At 46.2% G+C, this 22,299-nt stretch overlaps 1 protein-coding gene across 5 annotated transcripts in view; it reads left to right on the top strand.

Moving 5' to 3' along the window:
• The window catches only part of STAT3 (signal transducer and activator of transcription 3), a 408,239-nt gene that overhangs the window by 185,955 nt on the left and 199,985 nt on the right, over positions 1-22,299 (top strand). For all 5 annotated transcript variants that reach the window (XM_069237699.1, XM_069237698.1, XM_069237700.1 and 2 more), the window contains exons 4-6: positions 4,881-4,979; positions 5,757-5,849; positions 21,706-21,787. In XM_069237699.1, the coding sequence (XP_069093800.1) occupies positions 4,881-4,979; positions 5,757-5,849; positions 21,706-21,787 (274 nt within the window). The remainder of the gene's footprint in view (positions 1-4,880; positions 4,980-5,756; positions 5,850-21,705; positions 21,788-22,299) is intronic.

The raw sequence follows: 22,299 nt of genomic DNA, 5'->3' as shown, positions 1-22,299 counted from the left end.
CCCCCTGCTGCTACCGGTTAATACTGTGTAATACGGCACTACCAAAAAAACAAATTAAACCATTTATAGGAAACCTATGCACCTTTCCATTTGGGAGAACGCTGCTTCTACAGCCCTCTTAAGAAATAGGGCTATTATTTTCTTGGCGAGCTGTTCTCACCTTCCCAAGACACTCTTTAAACCCTAACCCAAAACAGATGCCAAAATCGGGCAAGTGACTGTGTAATCTTTTTGGTTCAATCTTGGAGTAGATGGAAGTCTGTTTTCGATCCTTTTTTGTTTTGTACATGAAGAGCTTGCTTTTCAGTTTAGTGTGCATAAATATTTGTGAAGATCACTTAATAGAGAAGGAAAAGGTAAGTGTAATACTAGCTCCCCTTAATAAGAATGCTCACTTAATTCATGAATAATGTCTCCTTTCTGAGAGGTCTGGAAACCTTAGTGTAGTTGACAGTGCGGAACAGGATCCAGATAGAATGCACTTACAATACAGTATAACACCGAACACAAACTTGAGAATGACTTTGAATTTGACTGTGAAAGTTGTGGTGTGACATGCTGAAAGCAATGTAATCGAGATGGGTTTGACATTGACTTTAAAAAGTGATGTAAGCAGTAAAATAGATCTTGCAGGAGGGATATTTGAGGTACCGATGCTAATCCCTAGTTGCCTCCTCTTTCTTCAGAGTAGTCAACGGTAGAGGAGAGGAAAGCCAGCTCTCTGGAGGTCCTTGCACAGAAAACTAGCATTTTCTCATGTTTGCCTTGACTGTAGTGACCTGAAATATATTTGGAAAGTGCAGCGGGGTGGAGTGTGTTTTTAGTGGCATGTGAATCTGGAGGGAACTGCTTATTACCCAGTCCACTCAACGGAAATGATGCACCCACACAGTAAATTCTGGCCTCAGTCGAAAATGAGATCAATAGGTATGGCCTCTGGCACTGGCAGAGATAGCTTCCAAATGCGTTTCTGGATTGCATCAAGGATTTTAATCAGATTGTTACTGAATGCAGCCAAACTCTGTTTTGGTAACATGAAAAGATGGTTATGCTACACTGCTAGTTTTACCTCAGTCACAGAAAGCTTCAAGCTTTAGCTGCATTAAAAGGTTGGCTATACACCAATAAGGGAACCCTAGCATACATAGAGGATGGGTAAGATTTGCCAAGAAGGGATTCACACCCACCAGTTTGTTCACCGGAAAATTCCGACTGCCAGTATAGCTTTTAAACACTGGAACAAAAAATGGAGCAGACTGACTCACACTCCAGCAAAAGGTTAGCCCCAATGCATCATGGTAAATGCCGTCAAATTCGTTTTATATTGATAAAAGTGATCTAAAGTCTTTCACCTTAGTAGGTGCAGCAAGTGCTCTTTATCTCTGGACACATGTTTCTGGGTTTAGCCCGTCATCAGAAGAGAGCAGCGTAGTAAATGGGGTTGCTTGAAATGCGCCAAAATTCTTCTCAGGTTTATGTACCACTCACTGGCGCACAGGTGCCTCAAACCAAAGCTCGTCAGCTCGTTAGTTCAAGGGAGCCGTCATGGGACTCTGGAACAAAAAAGGGAGCATACTGCCTCACATTCCAACAAAAAGCTAGGCCCAGTGCATCATGGTAAATGCAGTAAAATTTGTTGCCCTAAAGCCGGGCTCCGCTAAGTCTGGATGACCATGACTAAGACCAGAATATCCAGGTGATCATTGCTTAATGCATCAATTATCAGCTTCTCTATTTAATACTCCACCTCGTTTTAAATAGTAGGCAGTATAAATAGTACCCCCTGCCTTAGGATTGCTTTCTGAAAAGCAAAAGGTGGTGATGGCGAGAGTAGTAGCTAAAAATCTGCTTACTAGCATGAGTGTTCTGCCCACATTTATGAGGCCTGGAGAGTTGGAGGAGTCTTCATCTTTTGTTTAGGTTGTAGTACATAATCTCTGCATAAACACTTCATTTTTTGGCTTGAGCCTGCAAAAGCATGTGTTTGCTTGCGATACACTATTTTTTACAAAAAGAGCTTGGAGCATGCCCATTGCTTAAATTTGTGCAGTTTAGTGTCACTCTTATTTGCAGCCTGCTTAATTGACTAGTCTAGGCGAAACATCACTTCTTAAGCTTACTGAGGTACATGGACCAAGCACAGATTGATTCAACTTAATCAGCGACGGTCTGCTGCTTCCAAAGGGATTGAGGTGCTACTCCCCCCCTCCACCTCCACAAACTCCCACTGCCTGCTGCAAAGTGATTTTTTTTCTTGTCTATTTCTTTTTTGCTGCAGGACTCAGTGCCATGAGTCACTTTTGCTGACAGTCAGTCACGTTATGGTCGCTGCCCCTGTGCATTCACAAATTATACCAGAGTGATAATGACAAGGCCATTTGAAGAGAGGTCGTAGCCTGTTGGGTTAATGTTTTGTATGTTGAACATTCTGTTTAGGCAATACCACTGGAATTTTGCTACAGGGGAGGCCTGAATGATGCAGCAGTGTTGAATAGCTTAAGAAACAAGAATGGGCAGTTGATGCCACTCCACTCCACTCCACATTAATCAACTCCACTCTAATCTTCTCCACTCTAATCCATTCCACTTCATTTCACTCTGTACAACTCCACTCTAATGAAATTCGCTCCAGTCCACTCCACTCCACTCTAGTCCAATCTAATTCACTCCACTCTAAATTCACTCTTAATCTACTCCACTCTAATCCACTCCATTACAACCAAGTCCACTCTAATTCACTCCACCATATTCCACTCTCACCCAGTCCACTTTAATCCACTGTAATCCACTCCACTCTTTTCCACTCCACTGTACTCCAGTCAACTCCATTCTAATCCACTCCTATCTAATCCACTCCAAATCCAGTCCACTCAACTCTAGCCTAGTCCACTCCACTCAGGTCTACTCTACTCCACACCACTGTAATTTAATCTAACCCAATCCACTCTACTCTAATCCGCACCACTCTAACCTGCTCCACTGTAATCCACTCTACTATAATTCAATCCACTCCACTGTAATCTAATGCACTCAGATCCACTACAATCCACTCCATTGTTATCCAGTTCGGCCTAATCCAGTCTACCCCACTACAGTTTACTCTGATCCACTCCAATCCACTTCACTCTAATCTACTCTGCTCACATCCACTCCACTGTAATCCACCCCACACTAATCCAGTCCAGTCTAATCCACTCCACTGTACTCCCTTTCACTCTAATTTACTTAACTCTAATTCACTCAACTGTAATTCACTCCACTGCACCCTAATCCGCCCCACTCTAATCCTCTCCACTCTAATTCCTTCTACTTTAATTCCTTCCACTCTAATTCGATCCACTCTAATTTACTTTAATCCACTCCACTCTTAATTCCTTCCACTCAAATCCACTTCACTGTTATTCACTCTACTCTAATTCCTTCCACTTTAATTCACTCCACTCCACTCCACTCAAATGTACTCTATTCTAATCCATTCCACTCTAACCCAGTCCTATCTACTCTAATCCAATCCACCCCAATGCATTCCACTTAAATCTAGTCTAATCCGTTCCACTCCACCTTAATCCAATCAAGTTTAATCTCGTCCCTCTAGTCCACTCCATGTCACTGTACTGAATGCCACAGCATGCCATTCAACTGTATGCCGCTCTGTGCTACTCTATTCTATGCTACGCTCCTCTGCACCACTACACTGTACCCCACTCTACTGTACTCCACGTCACCCTACTGTACTCCACTCCACCGTGATACTCCATTCTATAACAGTCTCCTCTGTGATACTACACCACTCTACTTCACTCCACTCTACACCACTCTAATCTGATACTCCACTCTACAACACTCTGTGCTACTCTTTGCCACTCCACTTTGACACCTTACTCCACGTTGACACTCCACAACATTCTCTGATATACTGCGACACTCTACCACACTCCACACCACTAACTTTTAGCCATGCTAAACAGCATCCACACTGGTGTACAAGATGACTAAAATGCACTGCCAGAGTCAATAGGTCTCTCGTGGTGAGACCCATTCGATTTGCCAATGCTTGTTTATTACATATAGTGTGTAAAACTGCAGTTTTGCCTTCTGAAATCACTTTAAGATTTGAAATGGTGACTGGTTGGTCACCATCAGGTAACATAAGAAAGTTGAATTAGTTGAAGATCTTGCTATCTTTGTAGGTCAGAAGGTAGAGAATTATTTGCATAGTTCAATGAATGTGACACTGTTATGCCCCGATGTATGAAAGGTACAAACATTACACACTGTGGAAACCCAACATTCGGGTTTGTCCCGAGGACGCTTTACGACCACACAACTTCATCCTAAGATCTCTTGCAAGCACACTGCCCTTGATTGTGTGATTGTCAGGAAGTGCCTCTATTTTCTGTGGTTACGATGATGGAAAAGACCGGGTGTTGCAGGAGTGCAGCTGGTGTGAGGTGCATTACTGTGGGAAGCTAGAGGTGGAGAGGAGAACATGCTGTGCTCATAGCTGGGCGTCCACTTATCACTAAGAATAACTGGTGTTAACAGAAGCGGAGCTGGCTACAGGACACGCTTCTTGAGGAATTTGGGGAAGGAACAAAGGATATGCTGCGCTCATAGCTCATCTTTAGCATGTGACCATAAATAAGTGATGTTAAAGGAGTGGGCTTTCATATGGGGCGCGGTGGGGGACTGAGAACATGCTGAGCTCATCACTGTTCTTGAAGAGGTAACTGGTACTGCAGGAGTGCAGCTCGCCACGTGACACTCATAACAAGTCTTCAAGCTGTCATACACTAGCCAATTAATTGCGATGAGATGTAAGTGGACCTGAGCTCGTATTACCCTTTACGTATCTTCTCTCGCTTGTAAATTATTTCTAGAGCCGATACCTTGAAAAGCCCATGGAAATAGCTCGGATCGTGGCACGGTGCTTATGGGAAGAGTCGCGCCTGCTGCAGACGGCAGCCACCGCCGCCCAGGTTAGTGAGCTCGGGCCTTGTGAGGGCCTCTTCGCATCTCAAACTGGGGTCAACCAAAAACAAAATCCTCCAGATTACTGTTCTAAAATAGGTACATTTATTTTTACAATTGTGTAGAAAGACGACCGTGAATTCCAGTCCAGGTATTGACACCATTAAAATAAACAAAAAATGTCACAAGCAGTCGGGGCCCTGAACCCGGAACTACTCGCTTGTCTCCCCCGTCCCCCCTCCCCCCGTACATTTTTGCCCCGCATCTTTATTTATGCAGTTCTCATATAAAAAATGCATATAAAACAACCGCACAGTGTGGTATGCAAGTCTTGCTCATCAACATTGCACACCACTGATACTTAAACAGGTGTTTTACAGTCGACAGAACTATGTAGACTAGAGAATTGCAGCTTTAGTCCCTAAAAATTGAATGGCGTTTTTTATGATCGACCAGAATTTTAAAGTATTAAACACTGACTGTTTATCATTTTGTGATAATTTTTAGACGTATATGTATTTCTATTGAATGTAAAAAATAAAATTACAAAAAAGTCCGTACCAAGAAATAACACTTCAAAGAACTATTATACAGAAAGTGCAGTCGAACATTGTAGGCGTCCCCTTACCATGTACACTCCTAAAATGGTATGAGATAAAACATGATTCAAGGATTACAGAACATCGTAGCTGGCACACTGGTCCCAGCACTTCTCCAGATTCCTTTGTTTTCTGTCTGAAATCCACATAATTAAATTACAATCTCATTAACCTTATTGTTTGCAGAGTGGACAAGCAACTCACCCCACAGCTGCTGTGGTGACCGAAAAACAGCAAATGCTGGAACAGCATCTGCAGGACATGAGGAAGAGAGTGCAGGTACGTCTTTCTCATCCAGACCACCAAGAAACTCTGGAAATAGCAAACAAATCATTATATTAGACTGCAAGGAGTGCTGCTAAATTCTATGTGCACCCACACTAAAAAGAGGCATAATTTTGAGGAGGGATGTATTTTCGTGCAGGCCCTTCTGTTTGTTATTAAGATTAGTAAGCAGCACCAATCACAGGCTTACGATAAATGGTGCAGCTACGGGGACAGAACATTTCCATGTTGTTTTAGAATATGCTAATTATAGTTACCATTATTTGAGTACAAAATAATCATTCGTCGTGCTTAGATGGACTTGACTTTTCAGTCTGCATCACAAATCTGGTAGCCATTTCAATGGTTTTGTGTTTGTTTTTTGGAGGAACCTTTTGCGAATGAAGTAGTAGCACTGCCTATATCCAGTATCTCATTAGCACTGAGAATGTGCCAGATATTACTAGTGTTCTATAAATGCAATATTCTATTGTAATTCCATGAAACAAATGGCCCCTTATTTTCTAAAAGCTTCCTTAATTGAAGTCCTTCAAACTATAACAAATGTATGTGTCACAACCACCCTCCCCTATCTGAATGCTTTACCCACAGGCATTGAAGCTAATCTAGAGGGCAATATCTGTTTCTAAGAAGCCTGGTCTAGGTCTTAGCCATGCCTGCGATAAATGATCTTGATGCTGCAGCCACTCCCACAGTAACTGATCTTAAATTCTTACCTAAACAGAATAGCAATGTATCTTGCAGTAAAATCTGATTTGGAAAAAATAGAAATGACGCAATTGGGCTTAGCAAGAACAGGAAAAAGTAAAACTATTAATCTTTTGATTTTAACTTTGCCAGGGTGCATTGCTTTTAATTTAACGTTGATTTTTTATGTGCACAACTCAAATGCAAAAAAATAAGGTGCCATTCTCATATTCCTGCTGATGCCTCTGAAAAGAAAATAAGTGTCCAGTAATCAGGTTACAGGCAGTGTTATCTTTTCCAGATCATAATAAGCATCTCCCATCGACCTTAATTAGAAGCAGATGCCATAGAGGCCACCTAACACTTTTTGTTGGCCCAGTCTTCCTGGTTTCTATCATTTCTCTTCAAATTGCTAAGCACTATTTCCTAACCTCTGTCATGGGCGTGAACACCTTGTGAGCCACATGAACTGATTGTGACCTTCATGAACACCTGTTGCCTAAGTTGGGCATGGATCCTGCCCTGTAGGAGGTTGTTTGTATTTGGAAGATCTTGAGTTTTAATGCCAGAAACTACTTGGATTGCTTCCTCTTAGGAAAGAGCGTGGAGATAGCATTACAAGTCATCACAGCAGTGGCAGAGTATTCTACAGCACTCTGGGAAATGGCCTGATTAGATGGGCCTGCTGGGCTTTTTCTACTTATTTCTTTTTCAGCTGATTCAGTGTGAATCTGTAACGCTTGTGAGCATATTTAGTGTGTTCCTTTTAGCCTCAACCTTGCTTCCATACCTGAAGTACCTTCTGCTTGATGTTTGTTCGTTTTCATTTTTAACTTGGCTTGACTTTTAGGTCTTATGCGCTGTCTGTCTCTTGGAGACTATTGTAATCTTACAGTAGACTTAGAGCCCACCCTTTGGTTACCATTTGTAGTTTGCAGGCACTGGACTCTACAGCCTCGTAATTGGTCACTGCAGGCCTAGTATCATTTCCATTCTTGTCTGTGGAGCAGGGACCTAGCACTGATTGATTCAACTTAATCTGTACCCATCCGCTGCTCCTGACGTGATTGAGGTATTTCTTTTTATTTAACTTCTAGGGCCCTGCAAACCAAAGGTGTGTGACATGCCCTGCAGCACAAACAAAATTGCAAAGTTTTAATTCCCATAGTTAGTTTGTTTCTTTTATTTTGCCAAGCCATTGTGTCTCACTTTGCACTTGTTCTGTTACCTTGTTCTAAATGTTGCAAAGTAACTTTGTTTCTTTCTTGTGTGTAATTTCCAAAATAATGCTTTAACATAATTATGCAGTACACCCCAATCCACTCCACTCCAATCGAGTCCGCCCCACGACAGTGCACCCTACCTCATCAATCCACTCCAATTCATACCACTCACACCATTTCACTCCAATCCACCACACACCAATCCTCTTATCCCACCCCAGTCACATTTGCCCCACTCCAATCCAAAACAATCTGCCCACCTCCAATCCAAAACAATCTTCTCTAGCCCAATCTGCCCCACACCAGTCTAAAACAATCTGCCCCATTCCAATCTAAAAGAATCTGCCCCACTCCATCCACCCCACTCCAATCTAAAGCAATCTGTTCTACTCCAATCTGAAACATTCTGACCGCTCCAATCTAAAACAATCTACCCCACTCCAGTCTGCTCCACTCCAATCCAAAAGAATGTGCCCCACTTCAGTCCAAAACAGTCTGCCCTGGGCCAGTCTGTCCCACTCCAATTCAAAACAATCTGCACCACACCAATCTAAAACAATCTGCCCCACTCCAATCTGTCACACTTCAATCCAAAAACAATCTGCCCCACTCCAGTATGCTCCACTCCAATCCAAAACTCTGTCCCACTCCAATTCAAAAGAATCTGCCTCACTCCAGTCTCTGCCTCACTCCAGTCTCTGCCTCACTCCAGTCTCTGCCTCACTCCAGTCTGCCCAACTCCAATCTGCCCCAAATCCAAAACAGCTATCCTCAACTCGAATCTGCTCCACTCCAGTTGGCACCCAAATCAAAAACAATCTGCCCCTCTCCCCTCTTCCCCACTCTACCCCACTTCGCTGCGCGCAGGCTAATCCACCCCACTCTAATCCAGTCCAATTCACCCCAATCCAGTCTGCCCCACTCCATCCCAATCCACTTCGCCAGCAATCTTCCTCACTCCAATCCAAAACCATCTGTCCCACTCCAAATAAAATCTCCCCACACCAAAACAATTGGTCCTACTCCAAAACAATCCACCCCTCTTCAGTCTAAACAGTCTGCCCCACTCCAATCCAAAACAGTCTGCCCCACTCCAATCCAAAACAGTCTGCCCCACTCCAATCCAAAACAGTCTGCCCCACTCCAATCCAAAACAGTCTGCCCCACTCCAATCCAAAACAGTCTGCCCCACTCCAATCCAAAACAGTCTGCCCCACTCCAATCCAAAACAGTCTGCCCCACTCCAATCCAAAACAGTCTGCCCCACTCCAATCCAAAACAGTCTGCCCCACTCCAATCCAAAACAGTCTGCCCCACTCCAATCCAAAACAGTCTGCCCCACTCCAATCCAAAACAGTCTGCCCCACTCCAATCCAAAACAGTCTGCCCCACTCCAATCCAAAACAGTCTGCCCCACTCCAATCCAAAACAGTCTGCCCCACTCCAATCCAAAACAGTCTGCCCCACTCCAATCCAAAACAGTCTGCCCCACTCCAATCCAAAACAGTCTGCCCCACTCCAATCCAAAACAGTCTGCCCCACTCCAATCCAAAACAGTCTGCCCCACTCCAATCCAAAACAGTCTGCCCCACTCCAATCCAAAACAGTCTGCCCCACTCCAATCCAAAACAGTCTGCCCCACTCCAATCCAAAACAGTCTGCCCCACTCCAATCCAAAACAGTCTGCCCCACTCCAATCCAAAACAGTCTGCCCCACTCCAATCCAAAACAGTCTGCCCCACTCCAATCCAAAACAGTCTGCCCCACTCCAATCCAAAACAGTCTGCCCCACTCCAATCCAAAACAGTCTGCCCCACTCCAATCCAAAACAGTCTGCCCCACTCCAATCCAAAACAGTCTGCCCCACTCCAATCCAAAACAGTCTGCCCCACTCCAATCCAAAACAGTCTGCCCCACTCCAATCCAAAACAGTCTGCCCCACTCCAATCCAAAACAGTCTGCCCCACTCCAATCCAAAACAGTCTGCCCCACTCCAATCCAAAACAGTCTGCCCCACTCCAATCCAAAACAGTCTGCCCCACTCCAATCCAAAACAGTCTGCCCCACTCCAATCCAAAACAGTCTGCCCCACTCCAATCCAAAACAGTCTGCCCCACTCCAATCCAAAACAGTCTGCCCCACTCCAATCCAAAACAGTCTGCCCCACTCCAATCCAAAACAGTCTGCCCCACTCCAATCCAAAACAGTCTGCCCCACTCCAATCCAAAACAGTCTGCCCCACTCCAATCCAAAACAGTCTGCCCCACTCCAATCCAAAACAGTCTGCCCCACTCCAATCCAAAACAGTCTGCCCCACTCCAATCCAAAACAGTCTGCCCCACTCCAATCCAAAACAGTCTGCCCCACTCCAATCCAAAACAGTCTGCCCCACTCCAATCCAAAACAGTCTGCCCCACTCCAATCCAAAACAGTCTGCCCCACTCCAATCCAAAACAGTCTGCCCCACTCCAATCCAAAACAGTCTGCCCCACTCCAATCCAAAACAGTCTGCCCCACTCCAATCCAAAACAGTCTGCCCCACTCCAATCCAAAACAGTCTGCCCCACTCCAATCCAAAACAGTCTGCCCCACTCCAATCCAAAACAGTCTGCCCCACTCCAATCCAAAACAGTCTGCCCCACTCCAATCCAAAACAGTCTGCCCCACTCCAATCCAAAACAGTCTGCCCCACTCCAATCCAAAACAGTCTGCCCCACTCCAATCCAAAACAGTCTGCCCCACTCCAATCCAAAACAGTCTGCCCCACTCCAATCCAAAACAGTCTGCCCCACTCCAATCCAAAACAGTCTGCCCCACTCCAATCCAAAACAGTCTGCCCCACTCCAATCCAAAACAGTCTGCCCCACTCCAATCCAAAACAGTCTGCCCCACTCCAATCCAAAACAGTCTGCCCCACTCCAATCCAAAACAGTCTGCCCCACTCCAATCCAAAACAGTCTGCCCCACTCCAATCCAAAACAGTCTGCCCCACTCCAATCCAAAACAGTCTGCCCCACTCCAATCCAAAACAGTCTGCCCCACTCCAATCCAAAACAGTCTGCCCCACTCCAATCCAAAACAGTCTGCCCCACTCCAATCCGCCCCACTCCAATCCGCCCCACTCCAATCCGCCCCACTCCAATCCGCCCCACTCCAATCCGCCCCACTCCAATCCGCCCCACTCCAATCCGCCCCACTCCAATCCGCCCCACTCCAATCCGCCCCACTCCAATCCGCCCCACTCCAATCCGCCCCACTCCAATCCGCCCCACTCCAATCCGCCCCACTCCAATCCGCCCCACTCCAATCCGCCCCACTCCACTCCAATCCGCCCCACTCCACTCCAATCCGCCCCACTCCACTCCAATCCGCCCCACTCCACTCCAATCCGCCCCACTCCACTCCAATCCGCCCCACTCCATTCCAATCCGCCCCACTCCATTCCAATCCGCCCCACTCCAGTCTGGTCCACTTTACCCCAATCCAATCCACCCCACTACATCCTAATTCACCCCACGTCAATCCACCCACACCAGTGCCCCCCAGACCAACCCAGTCTACCCCAATCCAGCCCAATCCAGCCCACTCCAGTCCAATCCACCTCTCACTAGTCCAGTACACTCACCCAACTCCACCCCAATCCAGCCCACTCCAGTCCAATCCACCTCTCACTAGTCCAGTCCACTCACCCAACTCCACCCCAATCCAGCCCACTCCAGTCCAATCCACCTCTCACTAGTCCAGTCCACTCACCCAACTCCACCCCAATCCAGCCCACTCCAGTCCAATCCACCTCTCACTAGTCCAGTCCACTCACCCAACTCCACCCCAATCCAGCCCACTCCAGTCCACCCCACACCAGTCCAATCCTCTCCACTCTTGTCCAATCTACCCCATCCCCCACTGCAGTTCAGTCCACCCCACACCAATCCAGTCCTCCCCACTCCAGTCCAGCCCACCCACTCCAGCCCACCAACTCTAGTCCAACCCACCCACTCAAAACCATTCTACCCCATTCCAATCAACCCACTGCACTCCAATCTGTCACAACTAAGTACACTCACTCCAATCCATGCATCCCACTCCAATCCAGTTCACTTTATTTCACCCCACTTCAATACAGTCCAATCCAACCCATGCCAAACTAATTTACTCCAACCCACTCAAGTCCAATCCACCCACACCAATCCAACTCATCCCACTCCAGTCCACACCGCTCAAAGTCCTCTCCAATCTAATCCACCCCACTCAAATCCAACCCTCACACTAGTCCAATTCAACCCACCCCAGCCACTACACTCCAATCCATTATAATTCACCCCACTCAAATCCAGTCCGCCCGCTCCATTCCATCCCGCCACACTCCAGTGCACCGTACCCACTCCAGTACACCCCACTCCAGTCCAACCCACCCCACTCAATTCCGTTCACCCAGCTCCAGTCAATCCACCCCATTCCAATGCACCCCACTCCAATTTACTCCAATCCAGTCCACCCCAATCCAATTAAGTACATCCCACTCCATTTCAATCCACCCCACTCCACTCCAATTTAATCAACCCCATCCAGTCCACCCACCCCACCCCACCCCACCCCAGTCCACCCACTCCATTTGTCTGTGCCTCTTCAGTCCAATCCATCCCACTCCACTCCAGTCCATTCCACACCACTCTAAACAATCCACCTCACTCCAGTCCAGTCTACCCTACTCCAATCCAATAAATCCAATCAACCCCATGCATTTCAATCCACCCACTCCGTCATTCTAATCCATCCCACTGCAAACCACCCCACTCTAATCCAGTCTACCCCCAATCCTTTTACCGTACCTCAGTCCCATCACTTCAGTTCAATGCACCCACTCCAGTCTAATCTAATCCACCTCACTCCAGTCCACCCCAGTTCAATCCACCTCACACAATTTCAATCCACTCCACTCGACCCCAGTCCAATCCACCCCACGCTACTCCAATCCAGCGCAGCCCACTACCTCAATCCACTCCAACCCACTCCATCTTTTTCCACCCCACTTCACTCTACTCTGCTCCACTCCACTCTACAACACTCTCTGCCACTGAGCTACTGAACTCTGCTCCCCTCTTGTCAACTGTACAACACTCTACTCCGTAAACTCTATTCTTCGACACTGTACTTCAACAGATCCACTCTATAACACTGCTCTGCCTCGCCACTATGACACTCCACGCTCCTAACCTTTGGCCTTTTAGCCATGCTTAACAGCAGCCTCACTGGTGTACAAGATGGCAAAAGCACATTGCTAAACCAATAGCTCTTATATAAGGCGATACCTATTGGCTTTACCAATGATTGTTTTATTTTTGTGTACAGTGACCCTGAGCAGCAGGAAACTCACATATTTAGCACTGCTGCACACATTTTTGTTGGACATAAAAAATCGGTGTCTTTGCTCTGAACAGATGTCAGCCTACACTTGTCAGAAATGGCAACCCCGCAGTGGATCTTTCACAGGGGAAATATAGCTAGTCCCCAGTGGTGCAGCTCTTTCGAGACCTTGCCTGAGGTGCAGGAACCTAAAACATTGCCTTATTACAGCTGGTGCTCTTCTGTGACATGCCAACAGACTTCCAAGAAGAAAGCAGGAAATGCACTGCGACACGGACAACCTGCTTCTTGTTCCTCTCCCGGCCACCCTGCGGCACCGTGACCTTGTGCACTTGTGTTGCAGCCATTGTCGTTGAACGGTGATGTTTGCCAGGCTAAGCATAGCTTTTGTTCTGGTAAAGAGTATGTTTGCTTTCATTTTCTGTTTGCGCGAGTGAGCTTCGATGCACACACCTCACACTGGTATGCACGTTTGCTTCTTTAAAACCTAGTCTTCCAATCTAAGAAAATAACAAAGCCTTCAGAAGCTAAATGTCTCGCGTTAGAGGCGGAGCTGAAAGGAGTAAGGTAAGCCAGTAGGGGCTGTATTTTTTCCATTCACAAAATCTCTTCTCCATCATTGAGATTTTTTATAGATTAACATACTTGAGATATTCTGCATAGGCAAGCTGCGAGTCAATTGGAGGTTTACTTATTAGTGACAGAATGCACTAATTTATTAGAGGTAACCAATGGAGTAGAAGGGCATTGAAGATGTGTGTTCCAAGAAGGTTCCATAGCTCAGAATTTGAACGGCGCGCCAATTGAAAGGGCAATCCTGACAGAGCTGTGCTCTCTTAGAGGTACATTTTTACATAAGCTGGTGTGAAAGAACGTCTGCTGCTGGCTCCAGTATTTATTTGCTGCACAAGAAACAGATCAGGACAGATAAATGTGCTTTCTAGCTGGGCCCATTTATTTCGCACTACTTCTATTTTCAGGACTCCTGTTGAACCCATCAGTAGTCGTCTAGGGTAATAGGCTCCAGAGAATTAATAATTTATTTATCCTGTTCCTCACATCTGCCATGACATATGACTTCTTTTTCAAGCCCCTTTTAGCCTTCTGTTGGGCTGGAGATGTTTTCTAATACCAATCTAATATGCAATGCATTATCGTGTACATTCCGACCATGTGTCATGAGATTGACATATGTTGCTTTGTTTGAAGAAAACTCTCAGGTGCAGGGGAAAAAGCGTGTTTGCCCTTACAGAGGCTAGTTTCTCACGCAACGGTGGTGTTTATCCTTAAATGTAAGGCTTTCTCTAGTAAGTGGTCACTGTGCAGAGTGCAGCATCTCTCCCAGAGTGGTGTCTGGAAACCTACAGAAAATGTAGTTTCTGATGGATACAACTACCTGTGGATTCCTCACCTCAAGAATTTTCCCCCACGCGCCAGCTTGACAGAAATTTTCTTCTAGCTCTGCACGTCAACGATGACGTCACAATTTCCCGACTCCACACGACACCATGTGACGTCATCCAGACAATAAGAAGCCCTCGTCGACGTGCAGACGTCAGTTCCCTTTTTTCCATGCCTTCAAGTAATGTGTTTTCTTCGAGGCTGCCATGGAGCTACAGTTTCACTCCGGTGTAACTATGTCACAACCGAGGAAGTTGAGTTTTAAACCCTGTAAACAGTGTCAGGGTCGAATGTCGGTCACGGACCCCCATGAAAATTGCTTATGGTGCCTTAGTTCCGACCATGAGGTCGAGTCATGCGGCTCATGCCAACGCATGAATCCTAAGGCCCTTAAGGAACGAGAGGCAAAATTGTTTCTTGCCCGTTCTGAGAAGAGGCAGGAGAGGCATCATCGGAGAGAGTCTTCTTTGCGATCTTCGAAGACTCATTGGTGCCATGGGGACTCTCGGCGTCGTCATGAAACACAGCGCCGCTCGAGCAGGGAACGTTCCCGTTCAAGATCACCATCAGATCGGCGCCGGCCGACGTGGGAGATCAGCCCGAGTCACGCCTCCACCTCCAACGACTCCGGCTTCTCCGACGTCTCCACTGTCGGTATTTGAGGTCGAACCACATCAGGAGCCGAGGGCTTCTCCGGAGCAGGAGATGCCTGGACCATAATCGGCTTCCCCTCCGGCGCCAGTTCCTCAAACTTATCCGGCTTTCCCGGCGCTGGGCACAGACCCCGCTGCATTTTTTTTAATGCAATGTTTAATATTTTTGCCACCATGACGCCTGGTGGGAGGGCATGCGGGTCCGACCGGTCCTTTGGCCTTTAACTTGGGTGCTCCGACACCCTTTATGCACTTTCTTCCTTCTGGAACTGCTGTTGCGCTGATGCCCTTGGCGTCGCCCAGAAGGCCGGTGACGCCGCCGACGTCCTCTGTTCCGGTGCCGACGGAGGGTCCTGCGTCGGATGGCTCCGAGGAGCGGCGCCGTCGAAGATCTTTGGCGTCGGCCGACACCTTATCGACGCCGGGGCTCGAGTCCAGGCTCCGATCCAGGAGATTGGCTTACGGCTGCTGGAAGAAGAGGAGTATGGCAGGCAGCATTTAGAGGAAGGTGAGATCGAGGAGCCTTCGGGGACCTGATTGGCTTAGATACAGCAAGTGGCCTGGACACTTCCCCGGAATGGGACCTGGCCTCCCCGGGGGAGTGTACGCAGGAGGCTGCTTCATTTCATGCTGTGGTGAGGAAGGCAGCAGACTTTTTGGACTTTCCACTTCCTGCTGCGGAGGTGAAGACAAACCTCCTGACCAAAGTGCTGCATCCAGCGTCGGCGGTGGCGGAGCCTCTTTTGCCTTTCAATGAGGCTCTTTTGGACCCTATTAAGGACATCTGGAAAAAGCCTGTGACTTCGGCGGACGTCAACAAGGCGGTAGCGAGACGCTATCATTTGGCACCAGGTGATCCAGACTTTCTCACCAAGCATCCAACTCTGGAGAGTTTGGTTGTCCAAGCGTCGTGCTCCTCCCGTTCTGCTCCTGGTTTGTTCCCCGGGGCCCCTGCGGACAGGGAGTCTAAGAAGATGGACCAGGCAGCGAAAAATACCTTTTCTTCTTGTAGCATGGCATTAAAGTCTACCAATGCGACTTGCATTTTGGGGTGTTATATTCATGCCCTTATGGATGAGGTTAAGGGCCACCCTGGTTTGCCACAGGAGGTGTTGAACCTGTTGTCGGACGCTCAGGTCGCAGCGACCCAGGCAATTCAATCTGGGCTGGATACCTCGGATTCAATGGCAAGAGCTATGGTCACATCCATAGCGATGAGACGACAGTCCTGGCTGCGTTTGTCAGGGTTCTCCCCGGATGTACAGACTACTCTCCTGGACCTGCCATTTGATGGAGACCGACTTTTTGGGGCAAAAGGCGACTCTGCTCTAGAACGTTTTAAAGAGATTAGAGCCACGGCGAGGTCATTGGGTCTCCAGGCAGCCACTTCCTCTACTTTTAGATCTTTTAGGAAGTTTAGAGGTTTTGGTTGTGGCGCTTCCTTTTGTGGCAGGATCCATGCGACAGGACAGCAATCTGCAGGAACTCTTCCTTACAGATCCTTCAGGGGCAGGGGTAGAGTACGCACTAGAGGTGCCACCCAGCAGCACTCTGCCTCTTCCTGAGGAGGGGTGCAGCAGGGAAAGCAGCCTTAGTCCTCCACCACTCCCTGCTCACATGTCTCCGGTAGGGGGGAGACTTACTCACTTTCTTCGCAGGTGGGATTCCATAACATCAGACTCCTGGGTCACCGGCATTGTGGAGAAAGGGTATGTTCTTCCCTTTTGGGAATTTCCTCCTCCCTTCCGTCCCTGTCCCTCCTTCTGTTCGGACGACCATCTTCTATTATTGCAACAGGAGGTGATGTCCTTTTTGTCGAAAGGCGCAGTGGAGTTGGTTCCAGAGCAGGAGAGGGGTCAGGGCTGCTATTCAAGGTACTTCCTGATCCCCAAAAAGGATGGTCGGTTGAGACCAATCCTGGACCTGAGGATTTTGAATTGGTTCCTCAAGCAGGAAAAGTTCAAGATGCTGACCCTGTCACTGGTTCTTTTGGCATTGAATGAAGGAGATTGGATGGTGTCTGTTGATTTGCAGGATGCGTACTTCCATATTCCGATGCTCAAGCCGCACAGGAAGTATCTCTGGTTTGTGGTGGGGTCACAGCACTATCAGTTTGCGGTCCTTCCGTTTGGTCTTACTTCAGCACCTCGAGTCTTTACGAAGGTGATGGCGGTGGTAGCAGAGGAGCTCAGAAGAAAGGGAATAGAAGTATTTTCTTATCTGGACGATTGGTTGATCAAAGCCAAGTCTCCGGAGCTCTTGCGGTGTCACCTGCAGTCGACAACTCAGTTGTTGTTCGACCTGGGATTCTCAGTGAATGTGCCCAAATCTCACCTGGAGCCCTCAACGCCTCCTGTTTATAGGGGCAGTACTGGACACAACATTGAATCAGGCCTTTCCTCCGCCGCAGCGGATTCAGGGCATTCAGGCGTTGATTCCACTCCTCAAGGTCCTTCATTTGCTCGGTTTGTTCGCTTCTTGCATTCTGCTGGTCACTCATGCACGCTGGCACATGAGGGCTCTTCAGTGGTGCGTCCACAGGCAGTGGTTTCAACACAAGGGAGATCTCGAGGATTCGATCAGGATCTCCAGAGACACTGCAGCGGATCTTCAATGGTGGGCTGCGGTCGGCAACCTGTCGCAAGGAAGGCCATTCTCGCTGCCTCCGCCAGTGACCACAGTTGTAACGGATGCTTCCACTCTAGGGTGGGAGCTCATCTGGGGGACCTGGGGATCAAAGGTCTTTGGTCTCCAGTGGAACAGAGGTTTCACATCAATCTGTTGGAATTGTGGGCGATACGTCTGGCTCTCAAGGCCTTCCTCCCTTCCCTTTGCTGTCAGTCAGTCCAGGTCCTGACAGACAACACTACCGCAATGTGGTATATAAACAAGCAGGGAGGAGTGGGGTCGTATCTTCTCTGCAGAGAAGCTCTTCGACTCTGGTCCTGGCTTCAGGACCAAAGGATTTGCTTGGTAGCAAATCATTTGGCCGGAGTTCTGAACGTGCGTGCGGACGTTTTCAGTCGGCTCATCTCCTCCGATCACGAGTGGCATCTTCATCCGGATCTGATTCTTCACATCTTCCAGATGTGGGGGTTTCCTCAGATAGACCTGTTTGCCACTCGGAAGAACGCGCACTGCCCGTCGTTCTGCAGCCTCCAGTATCCGGTGCAAGGAGCTTTGGGGGACACGTTTCAGATGTCCTGGAAGGGTCAGTCGCTTTACGCGTTTTCCCCCCATACTCTTGATTCCTCGGGTTCTGAGGAAGATTCGCCAAGACCGGGCCCAAGTCATCTTAATAGCCCCGGATTGGCCGAGAAGGGTGTGGTATTCAGACCTTCTCCAACTCTCTCTGTGCCCTCCGCTCCGTCTCCCTTACAGGGCAGACCTCCTTTCGCAGTTGCAGGGGCAGGTTCTACACCCCCACCTCCAGAGCCTGCACCTTCATGCCTGGAGATTGAATGGGGCAATCTGAGTTCCTTTTCTCTCCCGCCGGAGGTGGTGGATGTTATTTTATCGGCCAGGCGACACTCCACCAAATCAATCTATGCAAGCAGGTGGGCCAGATTTGTCAGTTGGTGTGGAGAGAACCAAATTGATCCCTTGAAGGCTCATTTGTCTGATGTGTTATTATTTGCTTTAACCTTGGCACAGAAAGATTGTGCAGTTGCCATAGTTAAGGGCTATTTATCAGCACTGTCGGCTTTTCTGTGTCTCCCAGACCAACCCTCTCTGTTTAGGTCACCTTTGGTATTGAAGTTCATTAAGGGTCTCACTAATAGGTTTCCGCCCAATCCGTTTGTTATGCAGTGGCAGTAATCAATGCCTAAATCCAGCTTAACTGGTTTTTAGTATAAGAAATGTTATATGTTTTTGTATTCTTTAATATTTATGAGGTAGGTTACGTTATCCATGAGGCAGTGATGTTTACACCACTTACTCCCTCATTATGAGTGGCTTTTGAATTCGAAATCTGTGGAAACGGCACAGATCTCGTACCCAGATTGACCCAGTATCAGCTAGACCCTTGGAGTTCACTAAGGAATGCTGAATTAGCTAGGGGAATCTGTAATTCCGGCTTAAAAATTGTGAGGGATTCACATCTTAAATTACTGATGTTCCCCAGGGAATTGCTCATTTTGTAGTGGAACCTCGGGCTCCAGCTTGTAATGGACTGCATTTTTCCAACCCCCTGAGTTACTGGTATCTCCAGGGTTGCAGAAAAAACATCCCATTTACTTGGCCTTCTTCATATATTTCAGGTGAATGCTGTTTTAGAGGGCACTGTGGGCTTGTACCATGAACTTGGAGGAAGAAGTAGTGGCTTCATGCAAATAGGTCTTGAATCCAAAAAAATATGTGTACAGGATGTTGCAAGAACGTGCTTGAGCATGTCCGCTGTATGGATCTGAATAGTGCCCTTGTACTATGCATAGCATCTTTTTCATCTGTGTAATTTTGGGATTATGGGTTGGTGGCAGGATGACGTAAATAAATACAAAAAAATCAAATTCAGATGAGACCTTATGATCGGAATATTAGACTGCACTATGACACCTCTATTTGCCCAATAATTCATAGAAGGTATGACCCTTTACGCAAGTGAGGCCTTTATTGAAATGATTGAAACCTACAGACAGCATTAAGACTCGGAAGAAGGAGGCAAAGGAAGGAATGAATGAAGTCTAATGGCACAGTTTAAAAGTGGTAAAAACTACCAAGAATGGAATTCCGATGATCTCTGGAGTATCTGAGTTCTATTGGCATGTAGCCCTCTGATATCAATCTTTCAATCTGTTTTTGTTTAGAATCAAGGTTATGTAGGAGACTTCAGTCTTTTTATTAGCTTTTTATCATTTTGGTCCTGCTTTTCCCTTTGGTTTTATTTAAAGGTATATACTGTGTGCAGCTGTTTGTATAGAAAAAAACAAATCTCTTCTTCCAGCTTTCTTTGAAGAAGGAAAACTTTTCCATTATGTCACTACTCAAGTCACAGAGTGTGTGGTCATTATTCCATTTAGGACTCAGATGCCATTGACCTTCATTAGTTTTCACAGTTTCCTTTCCTGTGTTCCTTACCCCTGAGGACGTGTGGAATTCTTGACTCTTGGGGAAACAGCTTTAGCAAAATATTTGGGTGCGGGGAATCACTCCATTGGCCTTCAGAAACTTCCCTGTGGTATGGTATTGGATCCAGTGTTTTTTTTTGTTTTTTGTTTATTAGCTAGTTCCTTTATTTCCCTTTTGCCTGAAGTCTGTCAATTCATGGGATTCATATAATCTCATACGAGGTATACATTCTCTACATAGTCATGTGCAAGTGCATTCTTTCATTATTGATTTAACATTTCAGATGAGGTTTTTCAGCCTGGCGAATGGGAAAAACTCAAGTTTGATCAGAAAAAAAGTTGAAAACTTTCCTGGATTCACAAACACTTTTTATTTTAAAAAAAAGAAAGAAAAAAAAGAAACAACTAATCCCCCTGGATAAAAACACTAATGTAGGACTCTAAACAAAATGAAACTGGAAGGACTGGAATGCTTCACTGTTTAATTTATCCATCTAGCAGTGTTTATTTGATTACCTGACTAGATTGGCTTGTATTTGTAATACTATTGCAGTGGACAAAAATGACATTAATATACGTAGCAGCATTATACATGCTTGATTATGTGCTGCCACTTCAGATCTTATGCTGTACATTATGTTAGTAGGAGTCCTCAAACTTTTTCAAAATTGAGAGAGATGAGGCAAATTTGTAATTTTTATAGCGGGAAGGAGCTTTGTTTAGCTTACTTATGTAAAATATCAAACATTGTAGCTACATAATGAAGTTTTTATCCAAAGGTGCCTTCTCTTGCAAATTTAGAAGTTACTCTTAGATATGCTGAGAATATGACACAACTCCGCTATTCATCTGGATTTGGGGAGTGAATGGGATTTTCCTAAAGCATGGACATCTGCCCCAGTTGGCACCCTGTTTAACAATATTAAAAAATACACCAGATGTTAGAGTTAGAATTTAAGCATTAGCTACATTATTATACTTGATATGCATTTTGGAAGCAGATTTGTGCTCCTTTTTCAAAGGCCAGAATAGAAGGCTGATGATCCATTGCCTCATCATTGCATGCAGTGGTAGCCACACCAGAAGATGATCTTGCTAGATGTGTGTGTATATGTGGGATTATTTAAATGTATGTATTTACATATTTCTAACCCTGTGTTCTCACCTGAGGGTGACCTCACAATCCTAGATTTGAGATGGGCCACTTTGAAAGCAAGTGCTGTGATCATAACTGACTTTCTTGACTATTTAGGTTGCCGATGTTAGATTCTGCAGTCATTGAGATGGTTTGATTAGTGAGGCACATAAGGGACCATCGTATGTGGATCCCGATAGGGCAGACTGTACCTTGCTTCCTTCTGTGATTAATTGAGGACTAGGCTGAGTGTGCTACATATACTGTAAAACAGTAACTACCCTTAAAAAATGTTTATTAATAATATTGATATTGCAGGATCTGGAGCAAAAGATGAAAGTTGTCGAAAACCTACAGGATGACTTTGATTTTAACTACAAAACTTTGAAGAGCCAAGGAGGTAATTGAAGAGCGAGACTTCTTTTAATAATAAAGTAACATGAGCATTTTTTAAAAATCTTTATTTGACATGTTTTATAATTTGCATTGATAAGTCTTTAGATAGTCTTTAACTGTTTGGTCATCTCTTTCTTAGTTCCTTTTTTTCTTTCCAAAAAGCCATAAAAGTGTACATCATTGAAAACAGTATGTTAAATATACTTAGGAAAGGTCACAGTAAGCAATATAATCACAATTAAAACAGATCTTATAAACTATTCGCAGAATAAAAACATTTAATTTAGATCACAAAAAGATGAAAAGGCTCCTTACAAGATGGCATATCTTTTCTTAATCACCATTGCATAGCGGATAAAGTTAGCTGTATTCAGACTATTTAGCTGTTGCAAGAAAGCTAGGGCTTCTTTATGTTGTGTAACACTAGTGGCAAGCAGAATTGGTACCAGAAAGCGTGTATGGCTGGAGGAGCAGGTCCGGTCACTCACCAAAAAGGGCAAAATAATGGAAGCCAGG

This window comes from Pleurodeles waltl, chromosome 6 (assembly GCF_031143425.1).
Source record: "Pleurodeles waltl isolate 20211129_DDA chromosome 6, aPleWal1.hap1.20221129, whole genome shotgun sequence".
Lineage (NCBI taxonomy): Eukaryota > Metazoa > Chordata > Amphibia > Caudata > Salamandridae > Pleurodeles > Pleurodeles waltl.
This window is presented reverse-complemented; position numbering and strand designations above follow the sequence as displayed.